The 22203-nt window shown below is 40.5% G+C and overlaps 1 protein-coding gene across 3 annotated transcripts; it reads right to left on the reverse strand.

Moving 5' to 3' along the window:
* Positions 1 to 314: 314 nt before the first annotated feature.
* On the reverse strand, positions 315 to 22063 carry foxn1 (forkhead box N1). Of its 3 annotated transcripts, XM_061782628.1 has the most exons (10): positions 21893 to 22063; positions 15206 to 15347; positions 13342 to 13650; positions 12058 to 12153; positions 11818 to 11948; positions 6884 to 6980; positions 3337 to 3544; positions 3233 to 3275; positions 2838 to 3061; positions 315 to 2259 (listed from the first exon to the last, which is right to left on the reverse strand). In XM_061782628.1, the coding sequence occupies exons 1-10, from the start codon at positions 21910 to 21912 to the stop codon at positions 2084 to 2086; spliced, it is 1446 nt and encodes a 481-aa protein (XP_061638612.1). In that variant the 5' UTR covers positions 21913 to 22063; the 3' UTR covers positions 315 to 2083. The 3 variants fall into 3 exon arrangements, with proteins under 3 accessions (XP_061638612.1, XP_061638610.1, XP_061638611.1); XM_061782626.1 differs by having other exon boundaries at positions 317 to 2259; positions 2838 to 3275; XM_061782627.1 differs by lacking the exon at positions 21893 to 22063 and adding an exon at positions 17861 to 18221 and having other exon boundaries at positions 319 to 2259; positions 2838 to 3275.
* Between the last annotated feature and the right edge of the window lie 140 nt (positions 22064 to 22203).

Below are 22203 nucleotides of genomic sequence, written 5' to 3' on the forward strand. Positions count from 1 at the left end.
AAATAATGATGCTTCCTTTTGGTTGTGATTAATGCACCTTGCCTTGCTTGGCACATTAAAACACCAGTGTCAAACTCAAGGCCAGATTCAGCCCACCACATTAATTCATGTGGCCCACTAAAACAAATAATCTGCACATATGCCTCATCATGTTTCTAGTTAGATTTGTACTAAAATTATAATGTGTCTTCCCTTTAAATAAGGCTGAGATACTCCAAGCACCTGTTAGCTAGCAAAGGTCTTTATACAAATAAATTGAGCAATAGCTGAGCAATTTTCCTTAACTTGTGATCGCTAAACTATCCATTAATTTGTAATGTATAGGAAATGTGTAAATTCTACATTGGCATTGTTTCACAGTCATAACACACATTTTGAGGGGGGGAAAAAGAAGAAAAGAAAAATTTGAGTGACACCCATGTATTAAAAAATGCTTCTTCATTCGCAAATAGTTAAGGTGGAAGGACATCTTCTGTCCAAACTGCAGCAGTACCTCAACACACCACCAGGCGTCATTCTTGTTTCGTTGTACAACTACAATGAGAGCAAAGTCAGCTATTTATTGTCCTACATCTGGGCCTTTAAACAAAGAATAAAAGAAAAGGCAAAAGATAGTTTTTCGTCTAGAAAACATCCCTGATAGATTAATATATTTTTTGAGAGACTAGGAAAGCAAATAAACCTTAGTCAGACTCAGAGGTGTTGCGATAATGATTGACATGTGACACCGTCCAATGACTGCCTGAGCAGTCCCTGAAATGCTGGCCAATCACGGTCACACATGAAACAAATACAAAATGTTCTTTTTAAATATATATTTTTCAGTATGTTGCAGATTGAGCACCTCTTGGTTTCTCTCACTTCCTTGGAATTCGTTTTTTTCTTTCTTTGGCTCACCTGTGTGTCCCCTTTTAGCTCTTCCCCACTTCCTGTTTCCTTACTTGCATTTTCTTAGTTCCTGTCTTCACTCTTCTGTGGAGCAGGCTCACAGTTTGTGCATCATATTTGCAAAGTGTTTTGTGGCAGGACTCTGACACGTCAATTGCATAATATACAATCTATCCATTAGTGTGTAACTTGGAGTATCCTTATCGTCTAGTTGAACATTCTGAATTTCCATTTTTAATATTAACCATAGCTGGTCAATAGACCACTAGGTAGGTGGCGCCGGGCAGTAATAGATTTTATTAATATGGACCTGTTGATGATACCAAATGTGGGCATATTTGTTAACTTAAATAAACACCAAATATTTTACAATAAGTGATTCCAAGCCAATCAGGCATGAAAGATACCAGTAATATTATTCATGAAAAAGACAAATAAATGCAGTAAATTAATTGATTAACATTCTATTGATATAATTATATTTTTAAAGTTGTAATATAGTTAGTATAGTTGTAATATACTACATTCAGTCTCTTGGGTTAACATTTTGAATTAACTTGTTTCAACAAGTGCACTATAAATAGTAAATTGAATATAGAGCAACAGGGATTTTTCATCAATCTTATTAGTCATATACGCCCTCGACCTTAGTGAGGATAAGCGATACGGAAAATGAATACATGAATATAAAACAGATTCACATTCACAGACTTTACTGTGACTCAAGAACACCTCACCTCAGCTTATAACATCTGTGGTTCAAATTTGTACAGGAAAATGTTTCATTGTTTTCTCACTTTGCTCAAATTGTCCATTTCCCCCAAAGAACATTTTTCAGATTATATTTAAATGCATTGGTCACACAAGACATGGGAGCTTTTCTCTGGTCTGTTACCACTAGGTAGAGAGGTGAACACAGTCGGGAAAACAAAGATTTGAGGGCTACGTGGGTCACAAATCCAATGTTGAAGCCGCTTGCTACCGTAACGCTCATTCAAATAACAGTCAGTTCTCAAGAATCTCTACGTTATGAAGGTGTTGACAGTTAAGTAGCCTACCTACAGCAATGATGTGGTGGAGCAGGTCATATACAGCAGCAAATTGTCTGCTCCTGAATAAACATCAGGATACAACCCGCTTGACACAGGCATGGTGTTTAAAGCTCTGCCCGCTGGATGTGTCCTCAAACTCCATTTTACAGTGACCCACTGCAGCTGCCGTTGAGGTCTGACTGACGAGCACTGTGGTATCTGCACAGCTGGGTTGGACACAGGCTGGCTCCAAGCCCTCTAGAGGTGATGCACATGGGGGTGGGGGCCGATCGCAGGTGTGACCCCAGGCTGTCTTCTTGCAACTCCTCCCACAGGTTACCTTAAAAAAAAGTTGGAATTGACTGAGGTTTCCACTTGGAAAAAATGCTGAATTCAAATATATTTTCGAGGTGACTATATTCACAATTGTCCATCTGCCGCTGCCGCCACCAAGACAGAACATAGTTCCTAGTTTTATTTGGATCTAATTTGTTTTTCGCTGTGACAAATTAAGTCCTCTTTTGTCCCATTTTGTAACTCTAATTTGATTTTTACGCCTGAGGAAAAACAACCATCAGAGACAGAAAGCTTGACTGACAAGGTGTCAATTACTCTCATGCACTCGCTTGGCACACTCACATTTTCTTTAATTTGACTAATTTCTTGTATTTTATTATGTACAATAAATGAACAAAGTAATTATTCAATGAGATAAATAAAAACAGTTTAATGTAATAATTTTTTGGGGGAATGGATAAATAAATGCAACAAGTATCACAGGTCCCTTATGATGATGTAAATGCTCAGAGGGCCGGATTAAAGAAAGCAGTATATACATGCACGGGCCACAGTTTGCGCAACCCTGATTCATGTGTTAGTTAGCATAACTGATCTGTACCTCTCCGTGGCAATGCCTACCTTTCAACTGCAGATCAGTCAGGCTGGGGTTGAGTACATCCACATCATAAGTATCTCCCTCCGATTGAGAGTCCTGCAGGCTCCTTAGACCAGCACTGAAGTCGTCCTGGTGGGTGACACGGTAGGCCAGTGGCACCTTCCCAGTCGCAATTAGGTCCACGTTTCCAGGATGGATGTCAGCTGTGTGCCGCTGACTACATGGGGCACGCAAGGCCAATGAGTCGCTGAGATGGGAGTCAGTGAGGGAGAGTAAACAGGACTGCTGTGAGGGTGAAGGAGCGCATAAATGCTGTGGACGTCGACTGGCTCTGTTCGGTGGTTGGCCGCGTGTTGGGCTGAAAGACGTCGGCATGGTGCTGTAAATACTGGCAGGTCTGGTGTACGGTGGCACTGACCTCAGTTTCTTGGGCATCTGTCCAAGTAGAAGATCTAAATCGTCTGCAGAAAATAAAGTCAATTTGGTTTTCAGTTCATCTTTCAAAATGTTTCATAGACCTACCTGGTCTTGCCATGCTCCTGCGAACACTGACGGGGTCTTTGCGGCGCCACTTGTGCAGCTCCTCTTGCATTTTCTCTACCTTGGCAGGATTGAGAGCCCACAGACAACCTTTCCGGGAGGAGTTCCCATTTTTGCCCTCCAATTTCTCAAAGCTCTTGTTCAGAGAGAGGTTGTGTCGCACAGAGTTCTTCCATCCATCAGGGGCTGTCTAGAAAAAGGCAGTGAACGGGAGACATTGAATGAGCTTCACGGGAGCAGATGAACAAAAGCATTTGGATGCCTGGCCATACGTGTATTCATCCAGAGAGTCATTTTCTAAACGACATTTCTCTGGAGCCTATCCCAGCGGACTTTGAGTGAAACATGGGGTAAAGCCTGGACTGGCTGCCGGCCAATCGCAGTGTACATAAAGACAAACAACCATTTATGTGTTCAATTAAGCTAACATATGTGTTTTTGAAACATGGGGGAAAGCCGTAGTATTTAGCATAAACCCTCGCACCATACGGGGAGAAAATGCAAACTCCATAATTCTAACCACGAACCTCAGAACTGTCAGGCAGACAGGATAGTAAATTATCTTCCACACTAAACTCAACAAGTATGCATTTATGGACCTTGGTTTGTGCACGAGGGCACATTTATGCTTTATTAACTGTTTCAATAATAATGGTAATAATCATAATAAGTGTCATGTCTTGTCATGGTTAAAGCAAAGAGTTTCTGTTGAAAAAGAACATTTTTGGGAATGATATTCGGTGGTAACCGAACAAAGAACATACAGTACAAGAATCTAAAGGACGCAGTCAGATAGCAGAACAGAGGTACCACTACCTTACAGTCTGTAACCTCCTTCAGATTACATCGTCTGCAGAAGATGTAATCCACCTGCGTGCTTCTACCTCCGCTCTTGTAGGTCACCCTATGTTCCTGCCTCTTCTGGAAAAAAGTGTCCACTCCAGCCATTTGCATCCTTTTTGCAAAGTCTACCACCATCTGTCCCTCCAAATTCCTTTCCTGGATGCCGTACTTACCCATCACTTCTTCATCACCCCTATTTCCTTCACCAACATATCCATTACAATCTGCACCAATCACGACTCTCTCTCTCTGTCTGGGATGCTCAGAACTACTTTGTCTAACTCCTTCCAGAATTTCTTTTTCACCTCTAGGTCAAGCGTCCCGCGACCCTAACCAGGATAAGCGGTGTTGAAAATGGATGGAAATGGATGGATGGACCTCTAGGTCCATCCATCCTACCTGTGGGGCATAGCCACTCTTTTTTTAAAATAACCCGACTCCATTTCTCTTCCCATCTACACCATGGTAAACTAATTTAAACCCTACCCCTAAACGTCTAGCCTTACTGCCTTTCCACCTGGTCTCCTGGACACACAATATATCAAACTTTCTCCTAATCATCATGTCAACCAACTCCCGAGATTTTCCTATCATAGTCCCGACATTTAAAGTCCCCACATTCAGTTCTAGGCTCTGTGCTTTCCTCTTCTCTTTCTGCCGAAGAACCCGCTTTCCACCTCTTCTTCTTCTTCTTCTTCTTCTTCTTCTTCTTCGACTTTGACCCACAGTAGCTGAATTTCCAACGCCGCCCTGCAGGTTTACGCCGCCGGTGGTGGACGTTGTTAACCCGGGCCACGACCGATCCGGTATGGAATTTTTTTGGATGAACGCTCATATTTGTTTGGCATATATTTGTTTTAAGCCGGATGCCCTTCCTGATGCAACCCTCTGCATTTATCCGGGCTTGGGACCGGCCTACAGTTTGCACTGGCTTGTGCCCCCCGTAGGGCTGCATTAAATTTTATACAATACAATACAAAACAATACATTACAAAACAATACAGAAATGAATCTAGCATAACTTTCTTCATGAATACTATGTGATATATATATATATATATATATATATATATATATATATATATATATATATATATATATAAACTACAGTATACTGTGCATACTTGAAGATGTAGGTGTCAATTGACCTGAAGTGAAATGCAAATAACTATAATTGTTCTAGCTATAGTTATAACCACAGTCTAAGTCCAAGTATTTCAACACATATAGTAATAAAAATCCCAACCATGAAAAAGACACTTGACTCCATGTCATTTAGCTGTCACGTTTTGTGGCCATGTAGCATGTTTTCGAAAGTGACAGGCAGCTGTTTGGAACGCCACCATCTAAGTTGCGCACATACTATATTCAAATATTTCAACCCAATATTGCAGGTGCATTTAACACTGAGATCCAAACCTGCAGCAGTGTTTCAAAAAATTTAATAAAAAGAAAGCAATTTAAGCTTGGCCACCATAAATCTTATTATGTACTGTATGATCAGATTAAAATTGTGTGGGTGTTGCACTAAACCCACAACAATCCACTCTGACAACACACAAACATCCCCCTTATTAAAATATGTCAAAACAACCTTATTAAACCACTGCCTTATACTTTTGCACACAGTCATGACCAAAATTTCTGCAGTGTGTCATACATCATTTTTACGGTAGAAGTAATTTGTGTCATCAACAACGCGGAGGCTGAAGATAATCATGAATGATTCCTAACTACTGGCAATACAGGGTCCTGCAAAAGAAAAAAAAACTGCAGCTAGTGAAACATGAACATTACTTGTTTTTCAGTGAGTTGTAAATGTTATAAACACACAATAAATGTGTAAATTTTCTACTAATCATTCATCTCCTTTTTCTATACCATTTGACCATTTGTCCTCATTAGGATTGTGGGTGAGCTGGAGCCCATCCCAGATGACTTTGGGCAAGAGGTGGGGTACATCCTGGACTGGTCGTCAGCCAATCACAAGGCCTTGATAGACAAACACTTTCCTTCACCACTATGGACAATTTAGAGTCTTCAGTTACCTTACATGCATGTTTTGGGACTGTGGAGAAAATCCACGCAAGCAAGGCGAGAACATGCAAACTCCACACAGAAAACGCTGAGACTCAAACACGGAACCTTGGAACTGTGAGGCAGTGCTAACCGCTAGGCTACTGTGCTACCTTGGACTAACCACAGTACAGGTTATCATAAACGGTCATATAAAAAAAATAAAACTAGACCCTTACAACTGAAATTATCACACGGGCCACAACATTAAGTACACATTATTTAATAAGATCCAAACCAAGGCCTATTTGCTCCTCTGGTGCGGCTAAATAAGGTAAGCATACAAACAGTAAGAGTATGATGCAGAGTTCCAAAGCACGATAATCAATAGATTGTTATATCAATATGTTTGACTGTTTCAATCAAAGCTAAGAAGCATTATTATCTTTGTAAAAGCAGAGGTTTTGATACAGCTCTTCTCTTATATTGTAAAAACCTCATTATGTTTGCACACTTTTGTTGTCTGCAAATAGATGCTGACATCTAACTCACTTTAAGCAAAAAGATGGCAGCTCTCCATGACTTATGTGTGGAACTCCATCCCAATCTATTTCCAATTGCGACAGTAAATAGCAAGTGTAGGGTATGCGTGTAACCTGCTGTGCTGTACCTTAAAATAGGGGAAGTTTTCAGTCATGAAGCTGTAGATCTCACTGACGGGGAGGCTTCCTGTTTCACTGTTTTTCAGAGCCATGAAGATGAGAATGCTGCAGTGACACAGAAAAAGCATACTTCTAAATCTACATTACACACACACAATGAAAACAAACCTCAATTTATTAATCAAACATTGGACAGACTAGTGTTGCATGGTGGATTAGTGGTTAGCACGTCTGTCACACAGTTCTAAGGTTTGGGGTTCGAATCATGTTCTCCCTGTGCGGGTTTTTTTTTTCTGGTAACATGCATATTAGGTAAATCGAAGACTCTAAACCAGGGGTTGGCAACTTTTCTTTCAGAGAAAGAAAAAAAAGAAAAGAAAAAAAAACAGGAGCCACAAGAACCTTTTGACATCTAAAGTGAAGATAACACTGCATATATCGTGTTTCTTTTTTTGTATCACACATCGGCAGCTGTGACGCACATTTTGAGTGACAAAAAAATGTATAAAAAAATGATTTGTTTTATTATTAAAATATCCCCATAATCTTCAAATTTAGATTCCATTAAAAAAACAGCAAACTAAAATTTAAACAACTTGGAAAATAAATAACGGGTATTGTTGTGAAAATGGAGCCCTATGGGGGGCACAAGCCAGTGCAAACTGTAGGCCGGTCCCAAGCCCGGATAAATACAGAGAGTTGGGTCAGGAAGGAGATTCGGCTTAAAGCTTTGCCAAACAAATATGAGCGTTCATCCAAAGAAATCCATACCGGATCGGTCGTGGCCCGGGCTAACAAGGTCCGTCACCGGCGCCGTCAACCTCCAGGGCGCCGGTGGAAATTCAGCTACTGTGGGTCAAAGTCGAAGAAGAAGAAGAAGAAGAGGTGGAAAGCGGGTTCTTCAGCAGAAAGAGAAGAGGAAAGCACAGAGCCTAGAACTGAATGTGGACTATGACACAAAAATCTCGGGAGTTGGTTGACATGATGATTAGGAGAAAGTTTGATATGTTGTGTGTCCAGGAGACCAGGTGGAAAGGCAGTAAGGCTAGAAGTTTAGGGGCAGGGTTTAAATTAGTTTACCATGGTGTAGATGGGAAGAGAAATGGAGTAGGGGTGATTTAAAAAAAAAAAAAAAAAAAGAGTTAGCTGAGAATGTCTTGGAGGTGAAAAGAGTATCAGATCGAGTGATGAGGCTGAAACTTGAACTTGAGGGTGTTATGTATAATGTGATTAGTGGCTATGCCCCACAGGGAGGATGTGACCTAAAGGTTAAAGACAAATTCTGGAAGGAGCTAGATGAAGTAATTCTGAGCATCCCAGACAGAGAGAGAGTTGTGATTGGTGCAGATTGTAATGGACATGTTGATGAAGGAAATAGAGGTGATGGGTAGGTACGGCATCCAGGAAACGAACTTGGAGGGACAGATGGTGGTAGACTTTACGAAAAGGATGCAAATGGCTGTAGTGATCACTTTTTTCCAGAAGAGGCAGGAACATAGGGTGACCTACAAGAGTGGCGGTAGAAGCACGCAGGTGGATTACATCTTGTGCAGACGATGTAATCTGAAGGAGGTTACCGACTGTAAGGTAGTGGTAGGGGAGAGTGTGGCAAGACAGCATAGGATGGTGGTGTGTAAGATGACTCTGGTGGTGGGGAGGAAGATTAGGAAGACAAAGGCAGAGCAGAGAACCATGTGGTGGAAGCTGAGACAGGATGAGTGTTGTGCAGCTTTTCGGGAAGAGGTGAGACAGGCTCTCGGTGCACAGGAGGAACTTCCCAAAGACTGGACCACTACAGGCAAGGTGATCAGAGAGGCAGGCAGGAGAGTACTTGGTGTATCTTCTGGCAGGAAAGGAGAGAAGGAGACTTGGTGGTGGAACCTCACAGTACAGGAAAAAGGTTAGCTAAGAAGAAGTGAGAGGACTGAGGAGAGGCGAAAGGAACACATTGAGATGTGACATAGGGCAAAGGTAGAGGTGGCAAAGGCCAAACAAGAGGCATATGATGACATGTATAGATGGAAAGAATACTTCGAGGAGTTGATGAATGAGGAAAATGAGAGAGAAGGGAGAGTAGAAGAGGCAAGTGTGGTGGACCAGGAAGTGGCAATGATTAGTAAGGGGGAGTTAGAAAGGCATTAAAGAGGATGAAACATGGAAAGGCAGTGGTTCCTGATGACATTCCTGTGGAGGTATGGAAGCATCTAGGAGAGGTGGCTGTGGAGTTTTTGACCAGGTTGTTAAATAGAATTCTAGTGCGTGAGAAGATGCCTGAGGAATGCAGGAAATGTGTGCTGGTGCCCATTTTTAAGAACAAGGGTGATGAGCAGAGCTGTGGGAACTATAGAGGAATAAAGTTGATGAGCCACACAATGAAGTTATGGGTAAGAGTAGTGGAGGCTAGACTCAGGACAGAAGTGAGTATTTGCGAGCAACAGTATGGTTTCATGCCGAGAAAGAGTACCACAGATGCATTATTTGCCTTGAGGATGTTAATGGAAAAGTACAGAGAAAGTCAGAAGGAGCTACATTGTGTCTTTATAGATCTAGAGAAAGCCTATGACAGAGTACCCAAGAGGAACTGTGGTACTGCATGCAGAAGTCTGGAGTGGCAGAGAAGTATATAAGGATAATACAGGACATGTACGAGGGGAGCAGAACAGCGGTAAGGTGTGCTGTAGGTGTGACAGATGAATTTAAGGTGAGGTGGGACTGCATCAGGGGTCAGCCCTGAGCCCCTTCCTTTTTGCAGTGGTGATGGATAGGCTGACAGATGAGGTTAGACTGGAATCCCCGTGGACCATGATGTTTGCAGATGACATTGTGATCTGCAGTGAAAGCAGGGAGCAGGTGGAGGAACAGTTAGAAAGATGGAGGCATGCACTGGAAAGCAGAGGAATGAAGATTAGACAAAGTAAGACAGTATATGTGCATGAATGAGAGGGGTGGTGGGGGAAGAGTGAGGCTACAGGGAGATGAGATAGCAAGGGTGGAGGACTTTAAATACTTGGGGTCAACCGTCCAGAGCAATGGTGAGTGTGGTCAGGAAGTGAAGAAACGGGTCCAAGCAGGTTGGAACGGGTGGAGGAAGGTGTCAGGTGTGTTATGTGACAGAAGAGTCTCTGCTAGGATGAAGGGCAAAGTTTATAAAACAGTGGTGAGGCAGGCCATGATGTACGGATTAGAGACAGTGGTATTGAAGAGACAACAGGAAGCAGAGTTGGAGGTGGCGGAAATGAAGATGTTGAGGTTCGCTCTCGGAGTGACCAGATTGGATAAAATTAGAAATGAGCTCATCAGAGGGACAGCCAAGGTTCGATGTTTTGGAGACAAAGTTAGAGAGAGCAGACTTCGATGGTTTGGACACGTCCAGAGGAGAAATAGTGAGTATATTGGTCGAAGGATGATGAGGATGGAGCAGCCAGGCAAGAAAGCTAGAGGAAGACCAAAGAGAAGGTTGATGGATGTCGTGAGGGAAAACATGAGGGCAGTTGGTGTTAGAGAGGAGGATGCAGACGATAGGCTTACTTGGAAAAGGATGACGCGCTGTGGCGACTCCTAAAGGGACAAGCCGAAAGGAAAAGAAGAAGTTGTGACGGTGAAGCCACGCAGTTCCCAGCATGCATTGCGCCATGCAATGCTGAACTTTTGCTGTACTAAGGACGTTAATCCTTTTTGCCATGTGTGTTACCAGTAGTTTATTGAATGTGTTTATTATTTAACTATAGGGTTACAATAAATTTGTACTACGTTTTTATGAAACCCTGACTGTGTGCAATACAATGACATCTGTTACCTAGTGCCTTACCAGTTGAGGAAGTGAGGATAAGCAGTACAGAAATAGATCGAGGGGTTGGACTACTTTTGTCCAAATAATGACCTTTAATGTTGCTACTCACTATTTCAGAATCATTGTGAACAATGTTAATGTAAGGATTATTGGTATTCTATCTGAAGTATTTCCTGGCATAATGAGAAACAGGGGCAGGGGAGTGACCAGTGTAGGTTAATTTGGAGACTAGTAACACATAAAAGTAAACCAATTAAACAGTAATGTTACTAATTAAATTACGGTAATCCCGCCTCCTGTATGGTCTGACTGTGCACTGGTTGGCTCAGTGGTAACGCATCATCATTGCATGAGATGAGCATCAATCATTATAGTGGTACCGCTGATTGAGGGTGCTGTGACTCGCTTAGCAAGTTCATGTTAGCTTTGTTTTTGTTTTCTTTTATTCAGTTGAATGGATTCAATTAAGATTATTTAGCCAAAATAATAAAAAAAAATCTTCTGAAAGAAGGCCATGTTACAGCCTATCAAAGACTTAAATTTTTTGTTCCTTCTAATATAAAACCAAAATAGTTGTTGATATTGTAAAAAATTACAAACGTTCAATGCTAAGTGAGGCCTTTGAATAATATTATAATTTTGTAATCTGCTGTACTGGCATTGTTATCTCATTAACGGCCGCCAGTGTATTAAAGTTAATCTAACAGTTATTTTGGTCATATTGAAGTCATTTAAAAGGTGTAACTAATTAGTCAAAATGGTCGTGACTAGGATTATATTATTAAATATGTGAGGTAATGAAAAGCATCTGCCTCACAGTTCTGGAGACCGGGGTTCAAATCCCGGCCCCGCCTGTGTGGAGTTTGCACGTTCTCCCCGTGCCTGTGTGGGTTTTCTCCGGGCACTCGGGTTTCCTCCTACGTCCCAAAAACATGCATGGTAGATTAATTGGAAACTCTAAATTGCCCATAGGTGTGAATGTGAGCGCGAATGATAGTTTGTTTCTATGTGCCCTGCGATTGGCTGGCGACTGGTTCAGGGTGTACCCCGCCTCTCGCCCGAAGATAGCTGGGATAGGCGCCAGCACGCCCACGACCCGAGTGAAGATAAGCAGTGAAGAAAATGGATGGATGGAGGAAAAGCAACTGTCACCTGTATGAGTAAATGGGCTTGGGGAAGAGGGGCTGCGAGTTCTTCCTCTGATTAATTTGAAAGGAGAGACTCTGAAAAGAATAATTTGGCTCGTTGGAATGCTCCTCAGTCGTGTACGGCCATGTTGTGACCTGCGGAGAACATCCAGGGTCAATATGATCATCTCATATCTTCAATCACATTACCTTGCAACACATTTACAGTGATTGTTTATGCTGTTAATCATTGCACTTACTGTACCTCTTGTGGAGGGCTGGCTGATGTGGAGCATAGATATTGTTGAGAATGGGAACAAAAAGTCTCATCTGACACAGCCGGTAGGTTGGAGTGGGAACACTGGAGAGATCATCAAACCACAATGTTGCAACAAATACAACCCAATGCTATCCATTCTCCTGCTGCATATGCAGTATACAAATGTGGACACAAATGGCAATACCCTTAATGACAGGGGGAAAACACCAGTGTCACCAAAATAACTTCAAACTGACTGACTAAAATTAATTAAAATGAACAAATGAAACTCCGGCATTGCTTCTTTTTTATCAATTCAGCTCCTTTCATAGATATTCTATGGGATTTAGATTTATGGGATCTGAATTCAGTCGAACTGCTGGTTATGAATTTAAAAGGGATATATTTTTCCAAGCCAACTTTTTCGAACACCATCTTCATGTTTTGTTTCTTTTTTTTTTTTTTCAATAGGCAACTTATAAAGCTACGCTATCACTAGCAGCTTTCCTTCACTTAAGAGCCATTCTGAGGGCCAATTAAGGGCAAAATAACAAAGATGCGGTACTCTTCCTTCCGCTTGTCCATGTCAAGACTGCTCGCAAATAGAAAATAGTGTGTTAAACCGAGGTAGTTTGTCTTTTTAAAATGTTGTTTTGTTCATAAACCAAGTCATTCAACTTTAGTCCAATGCTTTGTTCTTAAACACAGGGTATTTTTAGTGGTGTGTTGTTGTTTTTTTTAGTCTTTATCCTGTTGGAGGCCTAATGACCTGCGGCTCTCTGACACTGGGAAGCACATTTCACTCCAATGTCTTGACAGGCTTGAAAGTTCAACGTATCTTGCACAGAGACAAGAAACCCTGTATTGGAGGCAGCCCCAGGACATAACCGAGCTTCCTCCATGTTTCCTTGTATGCGTCAGTTTTATGTTTGTAAACATAGAGCTGGTGTGACTTGCCAAAACCCTCCGGTTATGTCTCATCTTTCGCATAGTCTAGGACATAGTCCTAGAGGCTTAGTGGCTCATCAATATGCATCAATTTTGGCAAATTTTAATCTTGTCAGTTTCAAGTTATTTCAATGGTTGTTCATCCATTTTCAGAACCGCTTGTACTCATTAGGGTCATGAGTGAGCTGGAGCCTATTCCAGCTGACTTGGCACTTGGCCGCCAGCCAATCACAGCTATTGTGGGACAACCAACAATTTTCTCTACGTCTAAGGAATATACTGATATACAGCCCCAATAAACGGCAAATAAACTATTATACAAAATGTGGCAGTTCTAGTCACCTGATCATTGTAGTCATATTGTTCCCATAGTGTTTGCGACTCGCTGCTTGAGCCGAATGTCAGGCAGCACATTTGAGGGTTGCAGACCTCCTGCAGGCAGCTGAAAGGAGACGAGCCGCGCTGCAGACAAACTGCATTTGTCACCGCACCCTCACTGAGCTGTCGCAGGTACGGGTGGAAACGAGACGCGTCGACTGGGCCTTCTCGTCCAGTCCCATCCACGCTGTGCCTTCTACTCACATGCGCATGCCTTGACGTGAGGTTGGGTCTGGCTTGCTGGGTGAAGCAGACATCACCGCCATCAGTTTTCTGTGGAGAAACATGTTCATCAAAAATAGAACATGCACACCAAAAGTCAGAAATTGCTTAGAATTGCTGTTTTCAAATTGCATGGCTATGATTTTTAATGTTGTCATTTCCAACTTTGTGAGGGGCAAGATGGCTAAGATCAGAGCAATCTGATTGGATGCTTGATCAGTGCTATTTCCTTCAATGTTGCCATGACTTCATTTCTTCTCCCGTTCTGAGCCCAACACCAAAAAGTCAAAGTTGACTTATACTCCACAAAAGGATATAAAACAATGACATTACATCTATAATAAAATCTATATTTAGAGATGCAGAAAGAGGGGAACTTAACCCAAACATTATTAAAGCTAAATTGTATGTGTCAGCAGTAGCACTAGTCAAAACACGGTACTATGAATAATATTAAGTTCATGGAATAAATATTAAACGAAATAATTCATCAGCCTATGGGGGCCGCCATGTTCGGCAAAATCGTCATCAGAGGCAGACCAGAAGTGACCTCATAAGTGCAGTTGAACTTGTGCCTTGCCAACTGCTATTGAATTGTGACAACTGACAGATTTCAAGAGTAATGGATTGAATCATTGGAAACCATGCAGCGGCCATCAGAGGAAGTGTACCAAAGAGTAAGAAGATTGTATATCAATTTGACTGTGAAAGAGACCCACAAAAAGAAATATAGATTGGCTCACAACTCTCCAAGTACATAGTTGATGACGTTTATGATCATGGTTTATTATGCAACTTTGTACATGTCATGAAATCGAACACGTAGCTTTTCATTGCTGCATATTTACGAATTGGTGAACATACGACACATTCTCACAAATTTGCAGTCTCGCGCGAGTAAAAAGACCGAAAGATGGCAGCTCCCATAAGCGAGTTGGTGCGATGTTTTAAATGTATTTTTTTTCCCTATAAATACTTCACACACTTAGGTAAATACAATCTTATGAAGAAGATTATCCACATTTAAAATATAACAGTTTTGACGTTGGGTTTTAGTTCCCCTTTAATGTGGATGCTTGACTCCCTCAGCGTTCATATCATTAAACCTTTGTAACTTGCATAAACGTGCGTGTGCATGCACGTGTGTCTAACTGCCTTATTGTGGTGTATGGATGTAATGTAAATTGCCTGTGCACCAATACAACAGTTTCAATATGTTTTCTAAACACCTATTGAAGTTAATATCTCATTTAAAGAACAAAGTGAAAGTGGACGTACACTATATTTGTGAAATATGTATTTAATTACAAATCTTGATCAAATGTATACTACTCTAGTTTACTTAATCTGAAAATTGCAACAAGATATAGCTACACAATGTAACCAACAAATATGATCCTGATAGTTTATTGCATGCACATTAGTTTGGTTGGCCAGACACAAGTACGATTTCCCTAAGGGGGAAAAATATAAGGTGTTTTGCAATTATAAGTGGTGATGAGTCAAAATAGGTTGTCATGACTAAAATAAGTAATGTTTAATGTTGACAACTAAATGTAGTCAACTAAACTACAACTACTTGTATCTTCCTCATTATCCTCGTTACCTGTGATTCTGCCAACTGCTGGCAGGAGGTCCCAAGGGTCTCGTGTGAGGTGTGAGGCTTGGCCCGGGTGGTTAAGGGTTGAGACTCGTCCTTACTGGGTGAAAACGTTGGACAGACCGACATTCTGCACCAAGCCGTGCTTCTGGAGACACATTTAAAAGGAACATTTTATGCAAATTTTTTGTTTTAATGTAAAAATGGGCAGCACGGTGGCCGACTGGTGGCCGACTGGTTAGAGCGTCTGCCTCATGGTTCTGAGGACCGGGGTTCAATCCCCGGCCCCGCCTGTGTGGAGTTTGAATGTTCTCCCCGTGCCTGCGTGGGTTTTCTTCGGGCACTCCAGTTTCCTCCCACATCCCAAAAACATGCATGGTAGGTTAATTGACAACTCTAAATTGCCCGTGGGTGTGAATATGAGTGCGAATGGTTGTTTGTTTGTATGTGCCCTGCGATTGGCTGGCAACCAGTTCAGGGTGTACCCTGCCTCCTCCTAACAGATGTGTTATCTGATCCCATCAGAGACTGGAGACATGTGGCCAGTCAAGGTAACCTAATCTATTTTGCATAAAGAAAGCCCATTAAAAGTGCCAACAAATCGTGGCTTTTTGGTCATGCAACGCCAAATCTCACTGAGGCAAACAAGTGAAAACAGAGAGGAACAGCAATCCGAGTGCTTTGTCCACATGAAAGGATGCAAAAGGGTGAAGGTGGAAGTGGAGAGATTGCATTTTGTGTTGCCAACTAGCAACAAACACTCCTCTGCTTGAGAGACTGAATCAGCCTGAAGGCAAGCACTTAGGCATCAGAGTTCAAGAGATGCCTTACAGCCTGAAAAGAAAAACTGAAACCATACAGTTTTCGATTGAAATGTATTACATATTATTAATATTTTTATATACATATTATAATTCCTTGTTGAAAACTGCAAATTGAGACATTCCTTGCAATGTATCAAATAAGATAAACATGTTTTTGACAATTGGATCTCAGCTTGCGTCAACTTTGGACACCACATACAGTCTTGAGAAATCATCATAATCAACACAGTTGGATGGATCAAACTGAAATGTCAAATATGCATTGTATAGACAGGTCAGTTACACAAGGTATAATGGAAGAATGAAGTGCTGTTTTCCCTGGATGAGATAAAAGCCATTTTTGAGGAAGATCAATCTTGTCCATTCATTGTGTACAGACTCTTATTGAGTTTTGTTGAACATGTTCAGACTGAGCCAATGAATGGTTCAAATTTGCTGATATGGCAGGATGGGGGGGGGACAATCTTAGAATAGGCTAAATAGATTTATAGCATTTTGGAAACAAGTGGGTCGCACCTTTGCCTTACAGTTCTGAGGTTGAGGGTTTGAATCTCGCCTCTGGCCTTCCTCTGTGTGGAGTTTGCATGTTCTCACCATGATTGTATGCAATGAAAAATAAAGTCATTTGATTCGAACATGTACACTAGTTGCACATGATTAAAATGTTTTAAACTAACCTGGATGGATGGATGGATGGATGGATGGAGAAGAGCTCTTTATAGTTGAAAATGAAAGTTCATCGCCATTTTGCAGCAACAGCAGCTTTCACTCTAGGGAAAACTTTCTAAAAGGTTTTGGAGTATGACTGGGAGAATTGGTGGAACATTAAATGTTTATAAGCTGGGTTTTTTTTTTTCTTTGTTTTTAAATGCTTTTAATCATGTAAAGCACATTGAGTTACCTTGTGTATAAAATGTGCTATACAAATAAATTAGCTTTGCTTTAAAAGACATCTTCCAATAACTATAGATTGGACGGCACAATACATTTGGACTCAAATAATTCAAGTCAATTAAATTTAAGGAGTCTTAAAAGGTCTTTGATATTCTCAGGTCAAAACACAAAAGTTATTATATGATTACAGTTCACTTAACAACCACTAGTATCACCCTGGTTGAAAATACTTTGGTTTGGAGCGAGCCACTGTTTACCGCAACCATACTACAAAGGAAACAATGTAGTATGTTTCCTAACATACTACATTATGATTGGGGGCAGAGCGAAAGTTGCATTTGCTATTGTAACTAAGGAAAAATGCCTCATAAAAGTTTGTAAATTTGATTTCCACATTCATCAGAAAATTATGACATCTTCTTAGACCTTTATAGGCACCCATTCAAGTACATTTAAAAAAATATATTTTTTTAAATAAATGTATTTTTTTTTTGTGTGTGCTTCAAGCGAAGTGAGACAATCGAGACTAAATGGTGTCTCTTATTTAGTCACTTTAATATAAGAAGGCCACTGCTGTAGCTCTTTACTGTATATGGCAAGGAATCATATTTGGTAACTTCATCTTGGACGCTATGAGTCTCACTTTAGGACAACGGAACCATGAGATTCATCCCAATGAAATAAAGGTAGTGAAAATGTCATTATTCATTAAATTATAATGAAAGACATGTCTATTGATAGATCGAATGATTAAGTACAAGTACAATTAAAACGTTTAGTTGGAATAAAGTGTGTTATTATTGTTATTTGTTTAGAACAAAATGTGTAAAAAAAGAAAGTGTTTCAATGAGCGAAGTGCAGCACAGAAGTTGACAAACAATTTTGACATAATCCTGAATGTGCTAAAAAGATTGCAGGAGGACAATTAATACTGGAGACTCACCGTCAAGTTAAAATCAGTGATAATGTCGTCTTTGTGGCTTTACGTCTTCGAAATCCCTCTTAGACCCTGACGCATTGTGGATCCATTTCTGATAGATGTGCTCTTCAGTGCGCAAATTGTCAAAATGTGCATTCAAGCTGTTGATGGGCCAGTTTTGGATTTGACTGCACCTAATATCATCGTCACAGTGTGTGTGTGTGTGTGTGTGTGTGTGTGTGGCACTGGTCCAACTAAAGACTGGAATGAGATAGAGAATAAGCAAGAAGACAACCTGCTGCAACAGGTTTTGATGGATGTATTCGTGCACACGTTGGCAGCCATCTCGTCCTCCTTCTATCATTGTGTGACTGGGACATAAGATACACTGAACACGAGATTACACACAGCCAGTGGCAAAGAGCACCAGGCACTGTGCCCTGCTTTCACAATTCCCGCACAAATGACAACCCCAAAAAATGTAGGAAAACCAGCCAGTTAATGACTGAACCCTACATTCAACAGTCAGCTGCTGCACATCTTGTAATATGTGCCTTTTTGCTTGACACTTCAGACAACGGCACCTCAAAGGTCAAACACAAGCCAATTTGAAACTTTTTCAAATCGGCATAAAACCCTTGTTAACCATAAAGGCAATGTTTTAAGTAGATGTTTCTAAATAAGTTAACCACTCCATAATCAAACCTTAACTACAAACTACTCACTGTTGGATGACAGGTGAAGGAGGTGTCAAGTTTAAGGAAGTGGAAAGGCAGGTGAATAGACAAAATTGTACTTTTAACATTCCACACAACTGTCATACAAGCATGAAAAGTTAACTGCAGTATAATGAAAGGTCAAGAATGTGACATGGTGCCAAATATGCAGAAGGAGATTGTCATGTTTGCCTGTGTGTTGAGTCTATGCCCACTATCCGCACCACTTACCTTGACCAAGGCCGCAAGGAGCTGGCATCTAAACCAGCTGACAGTTAGGTGAATCTCATTACATTAAGATGAAATACTTTAAAGTTTTATTTACGTCAACGTATTGTCACTAGCCATATTATTGGACAAACGTGCATTTGGTACCTGTGCCTTCAGTAGGGGCTTAATCGACGTCTTAATACCATCACTCTCGCAATTATACAAACCATGTATACTATACAAACGCAATATGACAGCGCACAACTGTACATCATCTGGCGCAGGTCAGAATCCATTTGTATTTAATAAGATGACAAGACATACAAAATTGAATTAAATAAAGCCTTGGGATGCTGATTATTAAATGTATTCATGTGTGGAGATTGCTGGAGACGTGTTTTGCCAGTCAAAGTTGCCTGTAACAAGTTTTGCTCTGACCAACAAATCAGAGGACGGAAAATGGCTGAGGTCAGAGATGTCAACGCTCGTGACCTACAGTATGAGGATGTCCACAATTTTAAATGCAATAATTAGTGCACTATAAGAGGCGCATGGACAAAGAGCATGTTTAAAAAATAAAAAGAACAGCATACAGCAGTGGTTCTCAAAGGGTGGTATTGTGCGGGCTCCATATCGTGGTACCTGAAAGAATCCAAATTAAAGGTTCAAACTGCATGTTACCGCAGTTTACATTTTTTTCATATTTTGTTTTTTTAAAAACAGTTTAGTACTTTTGTTAAGTACAATTCAGTTGTATTTAACTTTTAAGTATAATACATTTGTATTTAATCATTTAGGAAGGTTTTTTTTTTATTTAGGTACAATTGTATTCAACTTTATGTGCAATACATTTGATTTGAACCAGTAAGTGCAGGTTTTTTCCCCCTCTCTATTTAAGCAGTGTTAATGTTCCAACTGCGCATAATATGAAATTCAATTTTTAGGAATAAAACCTGCGCCTCATTTTTGATGAACACAATGCTACTGTATTTTAATGTTGGTCAATATGGTGGTACTTAGAACGAACTTCCGTACTTCTTTTTGAGGCGGTATTGGGGTAAAATGTTTGAAAAGCACTGGGCTAGAGGCTTTTAAATACAAAGAGGTCATAACCAGTTATTTCACAGAATATCATCATTGTACACTGCATTTGGCGGGCGGGGGGAAAAAAACAATCTTAATTTGTGGTTAAAACGTCAAAGGGACGTGATCGGGCCAGCCAAGTACTATGAAGCAATGGTGCTGTAAGCCGTCATTGTCCTTGTCATTCACGTCATTGTTAAAACATGGCAGCTCCCTATCAAAGATTTACCTAGAAGCCATAGCAGCGTTGTGATTTTAAAATGCTGTTTTATTAAAGTTAAACAACTGATTCCATGAATAGTTGTAATAAGGTGAATTTATGTCTATTTCTGCAGCGTTTAGTGCGTCTTAACTTTTTTTGTTCTTTTTCTTATTGCACCATGAATCAGACTCGTATCTCGGCAGATGACTTTACTAGCAATCTGACCAAGGTAGACAAGACGGCTAATGTGACAATATTTACATGAGAGCGAGGTAGAACACTGCTTACTGTAAACTCCCTCGTCAAAATTAAATTCTAGAGAGTTGGAAAACAGATAAATATAATCACCAATGATACATTTTGTTTTAGATGTATCTAAAATAACATTTAAGGAGAGTTTATTCTCAGTAATGGGTGCTGGATGGTCAAAAACAGCCCTCTGAAAAAGTGGGGTGGGACAGTCCCCCTTGTCCCCCCCGTAAATTACGCCTATGCTTTGTTAGAATTTGGATGTTCCACCGCACTCCTAATGCGCCACACAGCGCAAACAGTCAACTTTGAACATGTGTCTTCAGTGAGAGGGTGAGGCAGTGACAGAGGATTTATTACAAGCTGAATAAACTTGTTAGAGAGGGAAGCCTTCTGCCGGGGGCTCTTTTCTGCCAAAGTTCTTTAAGAGGGCGTAATATGGGAATGTGACTGAGTCTTATTGTTTTCACAGATATTGGACATCATTCCTCTGCACTATTTGCAAAATAGAATTTCATTTGCGTATGTTTGTTTTTTGTTAGGTTTTTTTTTTTAGGTTAGTTTAAGTCGTAAATCGTAACGATGGGAAAATTGCACACACAAATCTGAAAAATGAAATTGTAGCAAAAGCTAGTCCTACAAGGTAAATGATTCATGAGAGTCTTTTCCACACGGCACTTCATAAAAGTCTGGGAATATTATATACATTTAGACATTTACATTTAGAATTACAACGCCACAAAATCTGAAATACTTCAAGGGATATGAATGCTTTTGTAAGACACTCTATACACGTACTGCGCAGTCATTGTTAGAGACAATGTTTATTTTTGTGGTTGTAGTTTGCAGTGATGTAAATTGTAGAACTGCTCTGCATCATACCGAGGTGTTTCTCTAATATTTTACCACTTAAATAACAAAACCAAATCATTATGAACAGCTTTCAATATGATTTAGTGCAGTACAGTTCTACACCACTGCAAAATGCAATGATAACAACAAATATATTGTTAAATGAATCCCTCTCTACCAGAACAACTCTCACGATGTCCCGTATTGGCTCTTATTCAGGCGTGCAGGTGTTGCTGCCGGTGGGTGTCCCCTTGATGAAAGGGCATGAATGAGCATGTTTGTCATTTGTTCAATTCTTTATTTGCATTAGTTTATAATGAATTGTAATGTTGTAACCCAGAGGACTAAAGGTAGATCTAGCAATTAAACTCCATATTTTATGTTATCATAAATATTTATGGGAGTATTTTGAAACTATTCACAGACCCCAAGGCTAAAGTGAATAGTTGACATTTTGGTTCAGGGAGCACTTATGTGAATTTAGCAATTACTTTTCTTTCCTCGAGGGTATGCTGTATATGTATATGTAATGATTAAAACACATAGCTGTCTCCTCAAATGTTATTGTCACAACTGCCTTGTCAATATTGGGGCACAAGGGTTCAAAATGACTAAATACTGTATAGTAAATAAGTCCCCCTATGCCAGCTAGAATGATGAATGAGACAACAGATCAAATCACACAAGCTGATAAAAACATTCAATATGTGTTGGGGCAAAGCGCAAAGTGACAAGTTGTCTTACCTCTCGTAACAAACGTCCATCGCCACTTCATTGATGTCCAATGATGTCCGTCAGGGTTCACCAGAAGACGAATGAGCGCAAACTTAGACAAAATAACCATTTTAAAGATCCCTCCTGCATTTGGCAGACATGTGGCCCATTGCCAAAGAGCTCAATGAAATGATTCTAATCAGTTTTCCATACCCAAATTCCCCTTCAATCAGTTTGCTTTACTCCCGTATTGACCGCTTTGAAGGGATTTGCCTTCTGTCCTCGTTCGAGACCCCGTCCTCCTCATCCAGATGATTGGAGCTCAGTAGATTTTAACCTGT

The sequence above is a fragment of the Phyllopteryx taeniolatus genome, chromosome 8, assembly GCF_024500385.1.
Source record: "Phyllopteryx taeniolatus isolate TA_2022b chromosome 8, UOR_Ptae_1.2, whole genome shotgun sequence".
Classification (NCBI taxonomy): domain Eukaryota; kingdom Metazoa; phylum Chordata; class Actinopteri; order Syngnathiformes; family Syngnathidae; genus Phyllopteryx; species Phyllopteryx taeniolatus.

Bases quoted from the DNA above. Each gene is read 5' to 3' on its own strand.
- foxn1 (XM_061782626.1), bottom strand. From the start codon at position 21,912: ATGGACGTTTGTTACGAGAG. The intron at 12,154-13,341 runs GTGACTAGAACT...TGATCTCTCCAG, and splicing joins AATATGACTACAATGATCAG to TGTTCCCACTCCAACCTACC. The intron at 6,981-11,817 runs GTGACAGTTGCT...GTGTCACTGCAG, and splicing joins AAGCCCATTTACTCATACAG to CATTCTCATCTTCATGGCTC.